This window comes from Schistocerca gregaria, chromosome 7 (assembly GCF_023897955.1).
Source record: "Schistocerca gregaria isolate iqSchGreg1 chromosome 7, iqSchGreg1.2, whole genome shotgun sequence".
Classification (NCBI taxonomy): Eukaryota; Metazoa; Arthropoda; class Insecta; order Orthoptera; family Acrididae; genus Schistocerca; species Schistocerca gregaria.
The window spans coordinates 165,302,292-165,322,311 of NC_064926.1; the positions used below are offsets into that span (position 1 = coordinate 165,302,292).

Genomic DNA, 20,020 nt, shown 5'->3' on the forward strand with positions numbered 1-20,020 from the left:
CTGGAAATGGAAAAAAGAACACATTGACACCGGTGTGTCAGACCCACCATACTTGCTCCGGACACTGAGAGAGGGCTGTACAAGCAATGATCACACGCACGCACAGCGGACACACCAGGAACCGCGGTGTTGGCCGTCGAATGGCGCTAGCTGCGCAGCATTTGTGCACCGCCGCCGTCAGTGTCAGCCAGTTTGCCGTGGCATACTGAGCTCCATCGCAGTCTTTAACACTGGTAGCATGCCGCGACAGCGTGGACGTGAACCGTATGTGCAGTTGACGGACTTTGAGCGAGGGCGTATAGTGGGCATGCGGGAAGCCAGGTGGACGTACCGCCGAATTGCACAACACGTGGGGCGTGAGGTCTCCACAGTACATCGATTTTGTCGCCAGTGGTCGGCGGAAGGTGCACGTGCCCGTCGACCTGGGACCGGACCGCAGCGACGCACGGATGCACGCCAAGACCGTAGGATCCTACCCAGTGCCATAGGGGACCTCACCGCCACTTCCCAGCAAATTAGGGACACTGTTGCTCCTGGGGTATCGGCGAGAACCATTTGCAACCGTCTCCATGAAGCTGGGCTACGGTCCCGCACACCGTTAGGCCGTCTTCCGCTCACGCCCCAACATCGTGCAGCCCGCCTCCAGTGGTGTCGCGACAGGCGTGAATGGAGGAACGAATGGAGACGTGTCGTCTTCTGCGATGAGAGTCGCTTCTGCCTTGTTGCCAATGATGGTCGTATGCGTGTTTGGCGCCGTGCTGGTGAGCGCCACAATCAGGACTGCATACGACCGAGGCACACAGGGCCAACACCCGGCATCATGGTGTGGGGAGCGATCTCCTACACTGGCCGTACACCTCTGGTGGTCGTCGAGGGGACACTGAATAGTGCACGGTACATCCAAACCGTCATCGAACCCATCGTTCTACCATTCCTAGACCGGCAAGGGAACTTGCTGTTCCAACAGGACAATGCACGTCCGCATGTATTCCGTGCCACCCAACGTGCTCTAGAAGGTGTAAGTCAACTACCCTGGCCAGCAAGATCTCCGGATCTGTCCCCCATTGAGCATGTTTGGGACTGGATGAAGCGTCGTCTCACGCGGTCTGCACGTCCAGCACGAACGCTGGTCCAACTGAGGCGCCAGGTGGAAATGGCATGGCAAGCCGTTCCACAGGACTACATCCAGCATCTCTACGATCGTCTCCATGGGAGAATAGCAGCCTGCATTGCTGCGAAAGGTGGATATACACTGTACTAGTGCCGACATTGTGCATGCTCTGTTGCCTGTGTCTATGTGCCTGTGGTTCTGTCAGTGTGATCATGTGATGTATCTGACCCCAGGAATGTGTCAATAAAGTTTCCCCTTCCTGGGACAATGAATTCACGGTGTTCTTATTTCAATTTCCAGGAGTGTAGATAGAGGGGTCCGACAGCCGATCAGTTCCAGTCATTCCACCCGGAAGGAGGTACACGGCTCGTGTTGTCGTAGTTCAACCATGCCCAGACCGTGAATATCGCGGTTCGATCACGTCCTCATTGTTACTTTGTGCCAGGAAGGTCCAGGCGTCTCAGAGTGAACCAAAGAGATGTTGTTCGGACATGGATCAGATACAGAGACACAGGAACTGTCGATGACATGACTCGCTCAGGCCGCCCAAGGGCTACTACTGTAGTGGATGAACGCTACCTACGGATTATTGCTCGGAGGAACCCTGAGAGCCTTCCGTGCAGACCCAGGACGTCGTGTTACGACTCAAACTGTGCGCAATAGGTTGCATGATGCGCAACTTCACTCCCGACGTCTACGACGAGGTCCATCTTTGCAACAACGACACCATGCAGCACGGTACAGATGTGCCCAGCAACATGTCGAATGGACCGCTCATGATGGGCATCACGTTCTCTTCACCGATGAGTGTCGCTCATGCCTTCAATCAGACAATCGTCAGAGACGTGTTTGGAGTCAACTCGGTCAGGCTGAACGCCTTAGACACACTGTACAGCGAGAGCAGCAATGTGGAGGTTCCCTGCTGTTTTGGGATGGCACTATGTGGGGACGAAGTACGCCGCCAGTGGTCATGATATGCGGCCTTACGGCTGTACGATAAGTGAATGTCATCCTCCGACCGATAGTGCAACCATATCGGCAGCATATTGGCGAGGCATTCGTCTTCATGGACGACAATACGCACACCCATCGCGCACGTCTTGTGAATGACTTCCTTGAAGATAACGACATCGCTCGACTTGAGTGGCCAGCATGTTCTCCAGACATGAACCCTATCTAACATGGCTGGGATAGATTGAAAAGGGCTGTTTATGGACTACGTGACTCGACGACCACTCTGAGGGATCTACGCTGAACCGCCGTTCAGGAGTGGGACAATCTGGACCAACAGTGGCTTGATGAACTTGTGGACAGTATGCCACGACGAATACAGGCATGAATCAATGTAAAACGACGTGCTACTGGGTATTAGAGGTACCGGTGCGTGCAGTAACCTGGACCACCACCTCCGAAGGTCTCTCTGTATAGTGGTACAACATGCAAAATGTGGTTTTAATGAGCAATAAAAAGAGCGGAAATGATATATATGTTGATCTCTATTCCAATTTTCTGTGCAGGTTCCGGAACTCTCGGAACCGAGGTGATGTAAAACTTCTTTTGATCTGTGTGTATGTGATAAAATGCCCATTACAAAGATGCAGCGCGTCATAAGGTTTTATTTGTGAAAAAAATTGACTAAAAGCATAATCTGATGACTTCAGAAGCGCCCTTGCCATGTGTTCACTATGTCAGTAAAAATTACATTTACATCCCAGACTGGATATTATATTAATATCTTACGTAGCTTTGAACCTCTGGATATCGGTAAAGGATAATGATATCGAAAAATGTTTCAATCTTCCCCGAGAGTAACATCTTAACATATAGCAAATATTTTGTCATTTTACCATGAGTAGAATTTATAGAAGTGGCTTTAACTATAAATCATGTTTTTAGATGTATTTTCACAATAGATACCGATTTTCGAAAACCGGAAGGTGACAGTTCAAGATGAATGTATGAAGAATGTACAGTCAAAATTTGAGCGGTTTCCTATTGTTTGTTATTTAGATAATTGTGAGCCACAGGGAGAAAACGTCTAAAGATCCGTTTGTATGGTATTCTGCATGAGTTCACCCTCTAGATCTCGGTAACGGATAGCCCCGGACTATAACTTTAGGATAGATCTTTAAAATTACTGAAATAGCCGTGGCTTGCGAAATCTGTTTGTTCATTTAACATCGAGTCTGGTTTTTTGATTTTGTGGAGGTATATCTCCAGTTATGCTAATAGATTTACGAAAAAAAACAGAAACTATGTTAAATGAATAAACAGGTTTCGCAAGCCACAACTATTTCAGTAATTTTAAAGATATATTCTAAAGTTATTTCCTGCATACGTCAATTTGTTTCCTGCATATGCCAATTTGTTTCCTGCACATATCAATTGTTTTAATAATTGTATCTTCAGTACTATGAAAAATTCATCTTTGATCACACCATGTAGAAAAACATCTCTGAAGTGAATGAGATTTTCACTCTGCAGCGGAGTGTGCGCTGATATGAAACTTCCTGGTAGGTTAAAACTGTGTGCCCAACCGAGACTCGAACTCTGGACCTTTGCCTTTAGCGAGCAAGTGCTCTACCAACTGAGCTACCGAAGCACGACTCAGGCCCGGTACTCACAGCTTTACTTCTGCCAGTATCTCGTCTCCTACCTTCCAAACTTTACAGAAGCTCTTCTGCGAACCTTGCAGAACTAGCACTTCTGAAAGAAAGGATATAGCGGAGACATGGCTTAGCCACAGCCTGGGGCTAAGCCATGCTGTGGCTAAGCCATGTCTCCGCTATATCCTTTCTTTCAGGAGTGCTAGTTCTGGAAGGTTCGCAGAAGAGCTTCTGTAAAGTTTGGAAGGTAGGAGACGAGATACTGGCAGAAGTAAAGCTGTGAGTACCGAGCGTGAGTCGTGCTTTGGTAGAGCACTTGCCCTCGAAAGGCAAATGTCTCGAGTTCGAGTCTCGGTCGGGCACACAGTTTTAATCTGCCAGGAAGTTTGATCTGTGAAGTGTTTACACACATGTCTTTGCGAATGTACCTCTTGAATGAAGAGATATGATGGAGGCAAAAATGTATGCCGTTGCTAAAACGTTAAAAACGCTATTCTTGGATTATTTGGTAAGTTTACACGGTTGATCTTTCCAATATTTCGCACATATTTTCCGCGCGTAACCTAAAATCGGACCTTTTCGTGACTGGAATATTCATTTCATCTCATTCAAGAGAAAAAATAAAGCATATATTAAGACGACATGCACCTGAAGATGGACCCACATGGTCCGAAATGCATCTTGTATAAAACACGAAAAATTATAAGTGAAAGCGTTTTTTGATTCATACCTCGAGTGTATTGAGTACAGTCACGTTTGAAGCTACCAAATATGGATAAAATTAAAAAGTAAACTACGGTAGTTTTCCTGGTAGCTTTGGTCAGTTAAGATCGTATACCGTGTTACATGCATGTTAGGTGTGTCGCATACCTATCGGCCGTTACCTTGTAGCGATCGCTTCCTTTGCATATGCGGTCAATGTCTTAGAAGATTCCCCTGAAAACCGGAAGCAGTAAACCGTCTACAAACTGAGGAAGGGTACATAAGGGAAACTGTAACCTATGGAAGGTTTTTGTCCTTAATAGTTATTCTCCTGTCTGTTGCTTAAAAAGAAACAGTATTTATAGCAGTATCGAACTTGTAAATGTTTAGTTTAGGTTTTATCCGAAAATTGTTGATTTGTTATGTGGAACAGGGGGATGTTGTAGTAAAAATAAAGAAAACAATACATATTTATCATATAGCACTAGAAAACGTAATTTCCACAAAACCAATATATATCATATATCGCTTCAGTACATCGTCGAACTTAAATAAAACATGTTTCTGTTACTCATTAACGACTTCCACATTCATCAGTAATAATAGGAAACTCTTGCCTTTTATCATGACGAAGAAGCGCACTGAGTACAAAATTTCAACAATAATTTTATAATTTTTATGTTTTTGGACATAAGCTGTACTTGCATCAAAAGTATTTGCTTTGGTGGTATCAAAGCGCCTATGTTAAGAGTTCAGCTAATTCTTATTACTTATAAAATGCAATTTGTCTTCTGTAAGGATACAAAATACACAATGGACTAGCACGGAATGATGTGCGGTTCTAATTACATAAAACGTAGGGGGGGAGGGTGGAAGAGAGAGAGAGAGAGAGAGAGAGAGAGAGAAATCGCCGGCTCCCAGTTTCTCTCTTACACGTTCATTTTCGTTACCAATTCTTTCAGTATTATTGGTAGTCGTGCCATTCACTACCGTCATTTATGCAGCGTACAAAAAAATATCGAACCGTTGTCTTCTTAGAGCGCAACCCTATTTCTTCATATGTTACTCACAATAATAACTTTCGATCGTACTTCAGACACAAGTTTGCTATCATTTTGTACGGTAGGACTTTGGCTTGCAGGACTGTTATCTTGTTACCATTTCATCCAGATCCACTTGTTACGCCATTGATATCGTCTTCGAAAGCTCTTTCCCGTGCCAAGAAAAATAACAGAATTCCACAAAAAATAGGTGTCATAATGCGGCAGCTAAAACAATTTAAGCTACTTACAAACGTCAGAAAATTCGCCATGTTGTCCAGGAAAACTTAGCGAAAACTATATTTCGACGTACGTGCGGGTGTCACTTAAAAAATTGCACAATTGTTTCTAAAAAATTCGATTTATCATACCTACCTCCGATAGTTTTGCATTGTGTTGGTACTTTCTTAAGAGACAACGCGTCATTTTTCCTACAAAGATGCCGTGCTAGTATTACAGTAGAAAATAAAATATCAATTTTAACAGCCACTTCTCTCTGGGCCTTCACGGGACTGTTACCCCACGTCCGCCCTCCACCATCTATCGTCCTATCATCGTAATCACCTCTCCACCGCCAGGTCGGCTATATATAGCTGCTCCAGTGGGTGCCAGGTGAGTGGTGCCGACCTCACTGTGGTGGCGCATTCTTCAGCAGCTACCAATTCGATGTTGGCGAGTTTCTCGCACTCCAGATGCTGCAACGCCACAGAAGCGTCCCGGGTTTAAGTAATGCGGTTGACCGTTGATCAAGTGATTGTGGAAGGGTACAAAGATGGACGTATTGACGAAATGCTGTTTGGCTAATTAAAGCACATAATGCTCTTGCATAGCCCCATGCCACTATAACGGCTTTACTCACACAAAAACCTCTCTCATGATGTCCAAACTTCACATTAGCTCTCCTGCACATGCTGCTGGATTATCAGTCCAGGAAGAAGGCAAACTGCACAACCATAGCCAAGTGAACTGTTTGCAGAAGTACCAGCAAAGGTGAGTGTAAGCCATAAGTCGCGCCTGGATAGCTTAGCCGGTAAGAACACTGCCTGTGAAAATTAGGTTTAGGGTTCGAGACCCATCCAGTACACAGTTTTAATTCGTATGGAAGTGGGTTACTTGCTAATTATTCACGAAGGTGTACTGGAGATAGTCTACAGGGAGTTACAAAAAGGTACGGCCAAACTTTCAGGAAACATACCTCACACACAAAGAAAGAAAATATGTTATGTGGACATGTGTCCGGAAACGCTTACTTTCCATGTTAGAGCTCATTTTATTACTTATCTTCAAATCACATTAATCATGGAATGGAAACACACAGCAACAGAACGTACCAGCGTGACGTCAAACACTTTGTTACAGGAAATGTTCAAAATGTCCTCCGTTAGCGAGGATACATGCATCCACCCTCCGTCGCATGGAATCCCTGATGCGCTGATGCAGCCCTGGAGAATGGCATATTGTATCACAGCCGTCCACAATACGACCACAAAGATTCTATACATTTGGTACCGGGGTTGCGTGGACAAGAGCTTTCAAATGCCCCCACAAATGAAAGTCAAATGGGTTGAGGTCAGGAGAGCGTGGAGGCCGTGGAATTGATCCGCCTCTACCAATCCATCGGTCACCAAATCTGTTTTTGAGAAGCGTACGAACACCTCGACTGAAATGTGCAGAAGCTCCATCGTGCATGAACCACATGTTGCGTCGTACTTGTAAAGGCACATGTTCTAGCAGCACAGGTAGAGTATCCCGTATGAAATCATGATAACGTGCTCCATTGAGCGTAGGTGGAAGAACATGGTACCCAATCAAGACATCACCAACAATGCCTGCCCAAACGTTCACAGAAAATCTGTGTTGATGACGTGATTGCACAATTGCGTGCGGATTCTCGACAGCCCACACATGTTGATTCTGAAAATTTACAATTTGATCACGATGGGATGAAGCCTCATCCGTAAGGAGAACATATGCACTGAAATGAGGATTGACACATTGTTGGATGAACCATTCGCAGAAGTGTACTCGTGGAAGCTAATCAGCTGCTGATAGTGCCTGCACACGCTGTACATGGCACGGAAACAACTGGTTCTCCCGTAGCACTCTCCATACAGTGACGTGGTCAACGTTACCTTGTACAGCAGCAACTTTTCTGGCGCTGACATTAGGGTTATTGTCAACTGCACGAAGAATTGCCTCGTCCATTGCAGGTGTGCTCGTCGTTCTAGGTCTTCCCCAGTCGCGAGTCATAGGCTCTAATGTTCCGTGCTCCCTAAGACGCCGATAAATTGCTCTTCGAACGTCTTCCTGTCGGGGCACCTTCGTTCTGGAAATCTGTCTCGATACAAACGTACCGCGACACGGCTATTGCCCCGTGCTAATACATACATCAAATGGGCATCTGCCAACTCCGCATTTGTAAACATTGCACTGACTGGAAATCCACGTTCGTGATGAAGACTAACCTGTTGATGCTACGTACTGATGTGCTTGATGCTAGTACCGTAGAGCAATGAGTCGCATGTCAACACAAGCACCGAAGTCAACACATTACCTTCCTTCAATTGGGCCAACTGGCGGTGAATCGAGGAAGTACAGTTAATACTGACGAAACTAAAATGAGCTCTAACATGGAACGTAAGCGTTTCCGGACACATGTCCACAAAACATCTTTTCTTTATTTGTGTGTGACGAATGTTTCCTGAAAGTTTGGCCGTACCTTTTTGTAACACCCTGTATAGGGAGCAGCCTCCATTTTGGAACTGCAGTCCGAAAATCCAAAAGCAAATAAATTAATCATGCATCATTAAACAGTAACTAAGCTGCGAATGCCATTGCTCTCGCCTGATGACATGTTACTCCATTTGTTTGCAGCAAGATGGATGGTGTGCCGTTCTGCGGCGTCTACCGCGTGCGGGAAGTAGCGCTGCTCGTGAGGGACGCCGAGCTGGTACGCCAGATGCTGGTCAGGGACTTCCCCTCCTTCCAGGACAACAACAGCTTTGTCGACGAAAAACTGGATCCCGTATTCGCGAGGAACCCATTCTTTCTCAAGGGTGAAAGGTCAGTACTCTCTGTGACAAAACATAATATAGCATGATTGTCTAACACTGCTGAAAGGAGTAACTGCAGTGGAAACAGACAATTTCAGACTGTATAATATACAATAGCTCTTGTTACTCAAAAGCACCCAAGAGACATATGTTTGAACCTCTGTAGGAAGAAGTGGCAAAAGAAAACATAACATCTTAATTAAAGACACCAAGAAGAATAACAAAAATCAAAGGTTACAACTGCACCTTAGTCGATAAAATTTTAAATGCCAGATTACACTCAGATGAAATAAAGAGGGAAGAACAAATTATAGCAAGAATACAGAAGTTACTGTCATGTCATAATTGGGAAATTTTCAGAAAAAATAAGACTTGTACTTCAAAAAACCTACATATACAGGGTGTTACAAAAAGGTACAGCCAAACTTTCAGGAAACATTCCTCACACACAAATAAAGAAAAGATGTTATGTGGACATGTGTCCGGAAACCCTTAATTTCCATGTTAGAGCTCATTTTAGTTTGTTCTTCCACCACGCTCAATAAAGCACGTTATCATGATATCATACGGGATACTCTACCTGTGCTGCTAGAACATGTGCCTTTACAAGTTCATGCACGATGGAGCTCCTGCACATTTCAGTCGAAGTGTTCGTACGCTTCTCAACAACAGATTCGGTGACCGACGGATTGGTAGAGGCGGACCAATTCCATGGCCTCCACGCTCTCCTAACCTCAACCCTCTTGACTTTCATTTATGGGGGCACTTGAAAGCTCTTGTCTACGTAACCCCGGTACCAAATGTAGAGACTCTTCGTGCTCGTATTGTGGACGGCTGTGATACAATACGCCATTCTCCAGGGCTGCATCAGCACATCAGGGATTCCATGCGACGGAGGGTGGATGCATGTATCCTCGCTAACGGAGGACATTTTGAACATTTCCTGTAACAAAGTGTTTGACGTCACGCTGGTACGTTCTGTTGCTGTGTGTTTCCATTCCATGATTAATGTGATTTGAAGATAAGTAATAAAATGAGCTCTAATATGGAAAGTAAGCGTTTCCGGAACATGTCCACATAACATTTTCTTTTTTTGTGTGTGAGGAATGTTTCCTGAAAGTTTGGCCGTACCTTTTTGTAACACCCTGTATATGAGAATTAAAAATTTGTTATAATATAGAACAGTCCTGCAAATTTCTCCATTCGTATTTATAAGTTAAAAAGCGATAACTGTGAAAAAAATATACATAGAGGAAAGCGAGATTTCAAGAATGTCTGAATCTCACTCACCCAAACCTGAAACTTCCTGGCAGATTAAAATTGTGTGCCGGACCGATACTCGAACGTGGGACCATTGCCTTTTGCGGGCAAGTGCTCTACCAGGTGAGCTACCAAACCACGACTCAAAATTCGTAATTACAGCTTTAATTCCGGCACTACCTCGATTCCTACATTTCACCCAGGTATGTTATTTGGCAGTGACACATCATGCGGAAGTTACTTTCGTCCTTAAGTTTTGCACACCAGTGTACTTGTCTTGTTTAATAAGTGTACCACCAATGATGAGCGAACTCCCGGGAGCAGCCCAATAAAACAAACCCAAAACAGGTGCTTACGTCAGATACGTAGGGTAAGAGTTGGACCACTGGGTGAGACGGACCATTGGGAAATTTCACAAATGCGCCGGTGGAGAGCGGATCACACTACTTGTGAGGAAGCTCTTTTGTGAATAAACGTCATGCAGCAGAGTTGCTGTCACTTTCCACCAGATCTGGAGAAAAATAACATTCTCTGTTCTGGTAAACCGAAAAGAGTTATTTGTTGTTACATAACTTTAATAGTAAGGCTCAGTTTTCACAATATTGATACAGTTTTTTTCTTTTTTTTTACTGCAAGTTTGAGATTTATGTAGGCATGAAATTAACCTATTGTTTTAATGTAAATGGAAGAGCAGAATCTTGCACACATGCCAGCCAACCACCTCAAAGCTCATCAAACGACATACTGATTCAAAGCACACCAAAAGGGCAGCGTTATCTGCCTAAGTCAAACCTAAAACTTTCAAGATTCCAGAATGAGATTTTCACTCTGCAGTGAAGTGTACACTGACATGAAACTTCCTAGCAAATTAAAACTGTGTGCCGCACCGATACTCGAACTCGGGACCTTTGCCTTTCGCGGGCAAGGAGACGAGGTAGTGGCAGAATTGAAGCTGTGAGGAGGGGTCGTTAGTCGTGCTTGCGTAGCTTATATGGTAGAGCACTTGCCTGCGAAAGGCAAAGGTCCCGAGTTCGAGTCTCGGCCTGGCAGATAGTTTTAATCTTTCAAGATTATCACATCAAAACTGACTACTACTAAGCCAGAACAGACAATACTTTTTCTTCTATTGACAAAAACCGTGACTGTTATTAGGAAGGCAATGATTGTATAAAACGGGTTAAACTCTGCTGAAAATATTGAAACTATAGAGGAAAATTGGGAAAAGAGGAGAAAGGAAACAGAAAAAGATACAAAAACGATCAATGAACAATGGGGAATACCAGCATAATAATGAGAGAAAAGCAGACCGAAGAAGCTCAGTAAGAAAAATACTACAAATAGCTCTCAGTGTTCATCACGTGCAGACACTATAGAAGATTACGGAAATAGAAATTTGATGAATAAGATGAGGATGAATGTGTTGGCTGTGGTGAAGTTTATTGCCAAACATAAAAATTACTATTGGATTGTGTTTCCTGTTCATAATGGTCAAAATTTTGGTAATAAGTGTAACTGCTGTGATGAGAAAAAGACAGAGTAATGCTTGAACAAAGTCAAGAACTTATCAGAAAAACCTTTGTTCAAAATTTGTGATAAACTGATAAAATTATTCTGGACTAAAATATTTAATATTTCAGATGGTACAAATGGCTCTGAGCACTATGGGATTTAACTTCTGGTGTCATCAGTCCCCTACAACTTATAACTACTTAAACCTAACTAACCTAAGGACATCACACACATCCATGCCCGACGCAGGATTCGAACGTGCGACCATAGCGGTCGCATAGTTTCTGACTGTAGCGCCTAGAACCGCTTGGCCACTACTTAATTTTATAATTCTATATTGATTAAAACATATTGAAAACAAAAATATGAATTTTTAATTGACTCTTTTCTTCATGTTGACCAATTTTTATATTGTTCATCTCTCCCAGTACACTGGTTCATCATACATATTGAAAACAAAAATATGAATTTTTAATTGACTCTTTTCTTCATGTTGACCCATTTTTATATTGTTCATCTCTCCCAGTACACTGGTTCATTGTACCGATACACCTAAAGGTGAGATGGACCTCTCATGTACATTTTTATTTAATCACATCTCTTGTATTTTAACTGCCCATGCCTCAGTCATATATTGTACTTAAGTTTACATGACACTCTACACCAGTATGCTGTCAGACGTCAAAAGAAGTTGAAACACACACATATCTTATCCTGAGGAAAAAATGTGGTCCAGAAGTTGTAGTTATTACTATGACACTCTTACAGTTCCACTACCGCTGCTGATCTTTGCAGCTCAACTGCAATCTGATAATTATCACTTGAATGTCTTTTTGCTTTACACTGACTGAAATGGAATGTGTTACACCATGTACTTTGAACATAAAGACAGCACGATATCAAACTTATGGTCCATTGTGTCCATGTCTCTGAGATATGTTGACAAAAATTTCATCCTTATGGGAGCTTATTTTAAGTGTTTTCGGCACAGAAAAAGCCTATCCTATACAGGGTGGAGAAAAATTGTGTCATGTAATTTTAATCTTGGATAGCTGATGCCAGTAGGAACCAAAACTACTGACAACGCACCATTTTTAAACTACGGAAACTTGGCGCCAAGCACTCCGATTGGCCGTGGGATTGCCCTATTGCCGGATGCTCTGGACAACGCATGACCGCGAATTCTTTGCCTGCTGGAGATCGGAATGTATCCAAGGCGGCCCGCACGCGCAGTTGTAGCGAGAACCATAGCAATGCCGGTCAACTCACGAATGGCAACAGGGCAATCCACGGCAAATTGGAGCGCGTGGCGCCAAGTTTCCGTAGTTTAAAAACGATGCATTTCCGCCCTATAAAAAAAATTTAGTAAATTTGATTCCTACTAGCATTAGCTATCCAGCATTAAAATTTCGTGACAATTTTTCTCCCCCCTAACTATGTGAGTACATTTCGGATATTAGGTTTGTCTAACGTTAATAGAACATCGTTGTCGCCTTCTTTCGGACTTTAAGAAAGATCGGATCATTGGCATCAGGAGCATGGAGGCAGATCAGGTTGACATTCGGCTGTAGTGCAATGACAGCAGAACAATTGGTGACGGAACGATTAAGGACAACAGTGTGGCACGGGTCCTTCAAGGGCGACAACACCACGAGGAGGTCACAGAATTGTGCGACTAGCTCTGACGTATAGGCAGCCGTCAAATCACGGAATCCGTGCAGGAGATACAGGCAGATTGGTGCCACGAGCCGTCGGGAAGAAATAGCGGTAAGCTATCTGCCACAGATTCTTTAGAGATGACACCATGCCACACATTATGGTGTAACACTACCCGTTGCAGTCATTTACAACTGAATCTACGAGAGCTATTAAGAAAGTACGGAACGTTTCCGTCTGACGCCGCTAGGTGCGCGCCGACCTCATATATTTTGGTATGGGCGTGTTCGGCTGATCAGTCGGCATCCATCCGCGACAGCGGGAACGTCTCAGCGCGTCTGGGTTTTTCGATATTCGAATTTGAAATGTGCGCTGTAATCGAAAATCCCGCCAGTTGTGAGGTGCGGCCTGTGATACTGTTTTTGTTGCGGAAAAACCTAAAACCTATAGAAATTTATCGTGAACTGTGCGAAGTGTACGGAAACAACGTAATGACTGAATGCTCCGGAGGAAATGGTGCATTTGGTTTAAAAATGGCCGAACCTACGTTCATTATGAAGAGAAGAGTGGACGCCCGATCATTGTGACTGACGTTATGGTCACCGAAGTTGATGAAACGATTCGTGAAAACCGCCGCTTCACAATAAGGGAGTTTTCGCTTTCTTTTCCACAAGTTTCACGGACTTTGTTGTTTGAAACTGTCACTCATAAGCTAGGCTACCACAAATTTTGTGCACGATGGGTGCCCAAAATGCTTACAGAGCACCATAAAGAACAGCGAATGAGGGCAACGGCGGCATTTTTGGAGGCGTAACACAAACGTGGTGATTCATTACTGGATCGAATCGTAACCGGAGACGACACAACGGTGTTACACGTCAATTGCGAGACAAAACTACAGTCCATGGAGTGGAGGCACGCAAAAACCAAGAAAATGTTTGCAAACCTTGTCAGCAAGGAAGTTGATGGCGACAGTGTTTTGGGATAGGCAAGGTGTGCTTCTTATTGATTTTCTCAAACGTGGAACAACCACAAATTCTGCCTGGTACTGCCAAACTTTGCACAGCCTTAGAAGAGCAGTTCAAAACAAAACGCCGAGGAAAGCTGACGTCCAAAATTTTGTTTTTGCACGATAATGTCCGACCTCGCACGGCAAAACGCACTAAAGAGCTCCTTAATTCGTTCAAATGGGAAATCTTCCCTCATTCGCCCTACAGCCCCGATCTTGCACCTAGCGACTTCCACTCGCTTCCCAAGATGAAGAACCGGTTTGCAACGCAGCGCGGAACTCCAGACGGGTGTGAATCACTGGCTGAAGTCTCGGGAGGCAGAATTTTACGACGAAGGTATTTCATATCTTGACCACCGATATGATAACTGCCTCCATGTGTTTGGTGACTATGTGGAAAAGTAGTGTGGCAGTCGCTGTTTCAGATGTATTTACTAAAATGTATTTCTTGTACTTAGTTTTTTTAATGACAAAATGTTACCCACTTTCTGAATAGCCCTCGTAATTAAATAAAAAGTTTTGTTTTCTTGTAAATATGTTCTTCGGAGTAATTGAACTACAAACCGTAGCGTGGAGCATCCTTTGTTTTCCCGTTGGTGAAATGCGTCTTGGCATGCATCTTTTGAAACACCACAAGCTTTGGGAAGCCATCTGACCACTTCAGAGCTGCTCATAACTTATCTATTTGGGATGGAACAACGTCCTAGGCTAGCACATTTCACTCCATGGCCTCCTAGATGCGCTCAGTAGATTTGACGCCAGGTGATTGGAGGATGGTGTGGCAATAAGGGTAGCGGTGACAAAAGAATTTTCTTGTCTGTCAACTGTTCTCAAACCATTATGGCTCTAGAAATAATTCAAAAGCCTAGATCGCTTAAATACTGTTCATTGGATAACCGGTTTCAATACACTAAAGGTGCCATCATAGTATCTGGATGTAGATTAACATTTATAAACCATTTGGATATAACGATGCATGAGTCAGACCAGCTGCAACTTTAGTGTGCTGAAACCGGTTATCCAGTCAACAGTATCTAAGCGATCTTTGCTTCTGAATTATTTCTACAACAGAGTGATCGCCCCACTACTCACTATGTGTTCACTGCATTATGGCTCTCTTCCAGTATGTTGCAGGCGAACAAACGGGTGCAAAGGAGCCGAGAATTCGAACAGTGCTTTGTTAGCAAGTCGATTGTAGTGCGTCATGGCGTACTGAGTCCTTACAGGATATACTCAGATGTTTCAAAAGACGAATACGAAATCTGTTAACGGTGCTAAATGTTCGGTTGCCCAATGATACCTCATTTTAATATCTATTTCCATAAGTCACTTTCCGGTCTTGTACACATCCTGACCAAGAAAAAATTGAAGGATCAAGAAGAGCAGGAGGAAACGTAAAGGAACTTCATGGATCGAGCTGATGTGATGCTCTTTCAGTGATGACAAAATCAAGTCAAATTCTGCAAAGAACTTGAAAGTATGAGCCAGTTATCAGTATGGCCTGGATGCAAGTTGGCTCAGAACTGGTGTCACTCGTCTTTAATATCCTGCGTAACAGCAGTGAGATGCAGTCGGTGTCAGAGTTGGTCCCACAGATCAGAGGATCTTGCACGCCACCAACCTCTATCAGACAGACACTTCATAGAGACACGTAACATGTGCGGACGAGCATTGTGCTGTTGAAAAATGGCACCACTATACTGTAGTGTAAGATGTAACTTTTAAGAGGACGCAGAATGTCCATGACGTACTGCTCTGCCGTTTATTACTCAAAAACTATCAGCCGTTACCAAAAGTGGTACCGAATGGCTCCCAACACTTTGACAGCAGGAGTAACACGACTGTGCCCAGATCGCCGACGATGGCCATCCGGCATAATGCTAAACAACGATTCACTGCTGGACACAATACGACGTCGTTCATCCTTCCTGGTGAGGGCACCACACGAAATGCAGCTGTTTTTGTCGTGGTGTTGACGGCAACCTACCCTTCGCATGGTAAAACCCTATTCCAGGCGCTGCTACTCTCTGACCAGTGGTGTGGGTTGATACAGAATGTTGCAGTCAGTCCAATAGTTGTTCTCTCTCGGATGGCAGCAGCAGACATGAGGGATTACATTGTGCTTAGTGCATAGAACGACGATCCTTCCTTGTGGAAGACGTAGTCCACGGGAACCTTGATGACGAGTATACCTGTCCCCACCCACCCGGTTGGCCGTGCAGTCTAACGCACGGCTTGCCGGAGTGGGTAGGAGCGCCTGGTCCCCGGCACGAATCCGACCGGCGGATTTGTGTCGAGGTCCTGTGGACCGCCCAGTCTGTGGACGGTTTTTAGGCGGTTTTCCATCTGCCTCGGCGAATGCGGACTGGTTCCCCTTATTCCGCCTCAGTTACACTATGTTGGCGATTGCTGCGCAAACAAGTTCTCCACGTACGCGGACACCACCTTTACTCTACCACGCAAACACTGGGGCTACACTGGTGTGAGACGTTCCCTGGGCGGTCCACGGGGGTCCGAACCGCACAATAACCCTGGGTTCGGCATGGGGCGGCGGAGGGGTGAAGTGGAGTGCGGTAGTCGTCGTGGGGTTGTGGGCCGCTGCGGCTGCGGCGGGGACGGAGCCTCTCCGTCGTTTCTAGGTCCCCGGTTAACATACAATACAATACCTGTCCCCACATTCGCGTGCTGTCCATCATCTGGGCACTATCACATCCAAATAATCCACAAATCTGGATACTGCACTATTTGACAGCCGGCCAACATGCTGATAACGCTGTGTCACATGCGGACGCAGCGTGTCCCTGTCACTCAAAATGATCGCTCAACATCTGACACAGCTCATGCCCTTGTGTACCCCACCATGCCTTGTAACAACACAGAAGACGAAGAACACGAATGCACTCTGGTGGCCACTGCAGTCATCTACATATCCGTCAACTGTGTGAATGTGACGAAGTTACTCATATGTTGACATCCGAGTTTGTCTTCTGAGTGTGTATACAAACACAGTGGGTTTACAATCTATTATGATTATCTTCGGTAAATGCTAGATGTTGGACCCCATAGATTATCGAAAACGTGAAATTTGGTTGTTTTAATAACAAACGTAAACGTGTTATTCTTTTTACACTATTAACGTTACAAGCCCATTTCACAGCTGACATGCTCATGAAATTATCAACACATGTAAATACATTAGCCTTCTGCATCATACTTGATTCTAATTTTTATTAAAAGTGTTAGCTGTGGACTAGAAGTAATTGTCCAGACATAAAGTTACCTCTGCGTCTTCCAAATTTGTCTGAGTAGTACGATGTAGTTTTGTGTACCTCTGTCCGTAACGCAAGCATCTTGTGTGCAGGTGGAGGAAAGTCCGGTCTCAGCTGAGTCCGTCGTTCACAGCTAGCCGCCTGAAACCCATGTTCCTGCTGATCAAAGACGTCTGCGATAACATGGTGCGAGTGCTGAAAGAAGAGGGGCCCAAAGCTAGTACAGGTATTTCATGCAATAATTGTGGTTTACAGCCACGATCCAAATGTAGCCTTCAACACCTACTACTTAAACAAAATTAGAACTAATTTAATACTTTCAGCTGCTAACGGGCGTTGATATATATCAACGGACAGGTGAAAATGTGTGCCCCAACTGGGATTCGAACCCTGGACAGGTGAAAATGTGTGCCCCGACTGGGATTCGAACCCTGGATCTCCTGCTTACATGACAGACACTCTATCCATCTGAGCAACCGAGGGCACAGAGGATAGCGCGACTGCAGGAACTGTCTTGCGCACGTCTCCCGCGAGACCCACATTCTCACCTTGTATGTCTACACACTACATTCGTAGTGTTCGTACCAAACACACTCATTACTCGTGGAAGACATTCTTACCATGTCCCGTAAGAGTTCGGGGAATATGTGTGCATTCGCACAGAAGAAAAAGGTCATGGCCGGTACTGCCAGAACATGGAAACGGTGTCTGTTCCTTCGGACATGTCCGAAGGAACAGACACCATATCCATATAAGTATATACTACTTAAACGGTTGTGAGACGTTGCAGCGTGGCAGTAAGAATACTGATTAGACCTAGATAAACGTTTCGGAGTCGTGATGGCCTAGCAGTTTTTGCTTTTGGTTCACTTGACTGATGTTGTCACTGTGACTAAGTGTTACACTCGCTGTTGCGACCTTGGTCACATATTCGTTAGTTGGCATAACTCGTACAGTTGAATATTTATTTATGTATACAGCAGTACATTATTACTAGCAAAAATATTGCCACTATTCACAGTAATGTCACTCTGACGAGATCTACAGACAGAGCATTACAATTATTTTTCTATTATACAGAATTTCATTCCCCCACCCTGAGGGCAGGCGACCATCTGTACGAAGAGCGATCTTCTGCCAACATTGTGTATTTTCGACTTGCAGCTCTGTTTTAAAATACTGCATGAGGTTACAGATAAAGGGTTAATATGTCTAAAGTCTTTTGATAAACAAACTGTGCTTACTATTTGATGGCTGTGGACACAAGTGAATGAACAGTTTCTCATGGTAATTCTAGATGGTTAAATGAGTGGATATGTTGGAATGAGATAAAGCAGGTAATAGGAACACGGTATTACGTTCACGGGAGCGCTTTAAAGGGGGTTACATGTGTATATTTGAGAGTTGGATATCGAGTGCGAGCTGTGAAATGTGGTACTGAGGGGTAAACAGAGCCTTGATTTACGGAAGAAAGAGGAAAAGGTTAAGGGGATCATAACACAAAATTTGGTTAACGTTACTTTGAGACATGAAATGTGTGGTGATGAACAGGATGAAGTGCGTATTGATAGTTGGTAGCGACCCATATTGGAAGAGGAGTAGGAACAAGATAGGATTCTGCCGATAAAGTTTCCAGGGTGCGTTGAATTCCTGCAGTAATTTGAGAAGGGATGCGAATTTAATTAGCTGCTTAAGGCTTCGCATAGGCAACGATTGGCTGGCGTGGGATGGTAAGAGAGAAATAGCACGTTACAGAAACTATTTCTGTTATTGTTGTTGCTGCTGCTACAGTCTTCATTAACCAAACAAAAAATACGTGCCCCTCGGCGCTCTAACATTTACTGTAAACCGAGTTTCGATTTGTGTAAGCTGTACGAAATAAAAGGGGCTTTACGTCTTGCGTGACTCACCGTGTATAAATGCTGTGTGAGGAAAAAAAATATTGAACCAGACTGGTATTAACATGAATGTTGACAAGTAGCGTTACAGTAAATTCAGGCTCAGAAAATTCAAAACTTGGACGTAAGATGCTGCATTATCTCTAATCTTACATTACATGACCTTGAATTATTGCCTTATGGCCGTTGTAATAAAAAATATCATCTTCTAGCTGGCAGATCGCGTCAAGTTACTGATGGCTGAAACAGCTGTCAATACGTGTCATTGGTTTTTTTTAAAATGTTTTAACCAAAGTTACTAACCTGAATAGCACAAGAACTATAATTTGGTAGGTTACTGGCAGGTAACAGGTCACATAAGTACAAGCACAGTAAAGTAACGGTTGGGAGGAGGGGGGTGGGGGGAGTGAGCGGGTTGTATGATCAGCTGTTCGTTATAAACCTCAGAAGTACTGCGCAAAAACTTTTTCTTATTTTCAGTTTGATCATGAGAAAGTATTCTTATGTTATATGTGTGCTGATAAAAATTTTAATTTGTTCAAGAAGCCTTTGTGAGCAAGATGAAGTGCTTGAAGATTTTGGTCTGTGCTATTTGGGGAACGGCTACGTTGGCTAAGATGTATAGCAAAATTGGATTTCTGCAGGTTGTTAAGACGGAGTACCTCACTATGCTCTAAGAATCTTGCAATGAAGTTTCTGTCAGTTTGTCAAATATAGAAGCTTGGACACAGGTTGCATATAAGTTTGTGCTTGTATTATTACATAGTGTTTGATGCTATAAATAATTTTATTTTGTACCTCACTTTTGGTGTAGAAACACATGTCTTAAAGAGGTAGGCAATTAGCTAAAAAACCTTTCCTCAGAAAGGCAGCTTTGCAAAACTGATTTCTTGTTTGTGAGTGCCCG

The 20,020-nt window shown here is 44.0% G+C and overlaps 1 protein-coding gene across 1 annotated transcript in view; it reads left to right on the forward strand.

Moving 5' to 3' along the window:
* LOC126281376 (probable cytochrome P450 6g2) overlaps positions 1–20,020 on the forward strand; it is a 69,586-nt gene that overhangs the window by 18,123 nt on the left and 31,443 nt on the right. Inside the window, exons 3-4 of the mRNA XM_049980295.1 lie at positions 8,334–8,522; positions 17,308–17,441. Coding sequence (XP_049836252.1) covers positions 8,334–8,522; positions 17,308–17,441 — 323 coding nt within the window. The remainder of the gene's footprint in view (positions 1–8,333; positions 8,523–17,307; positions 17,442–20,020) is intronic.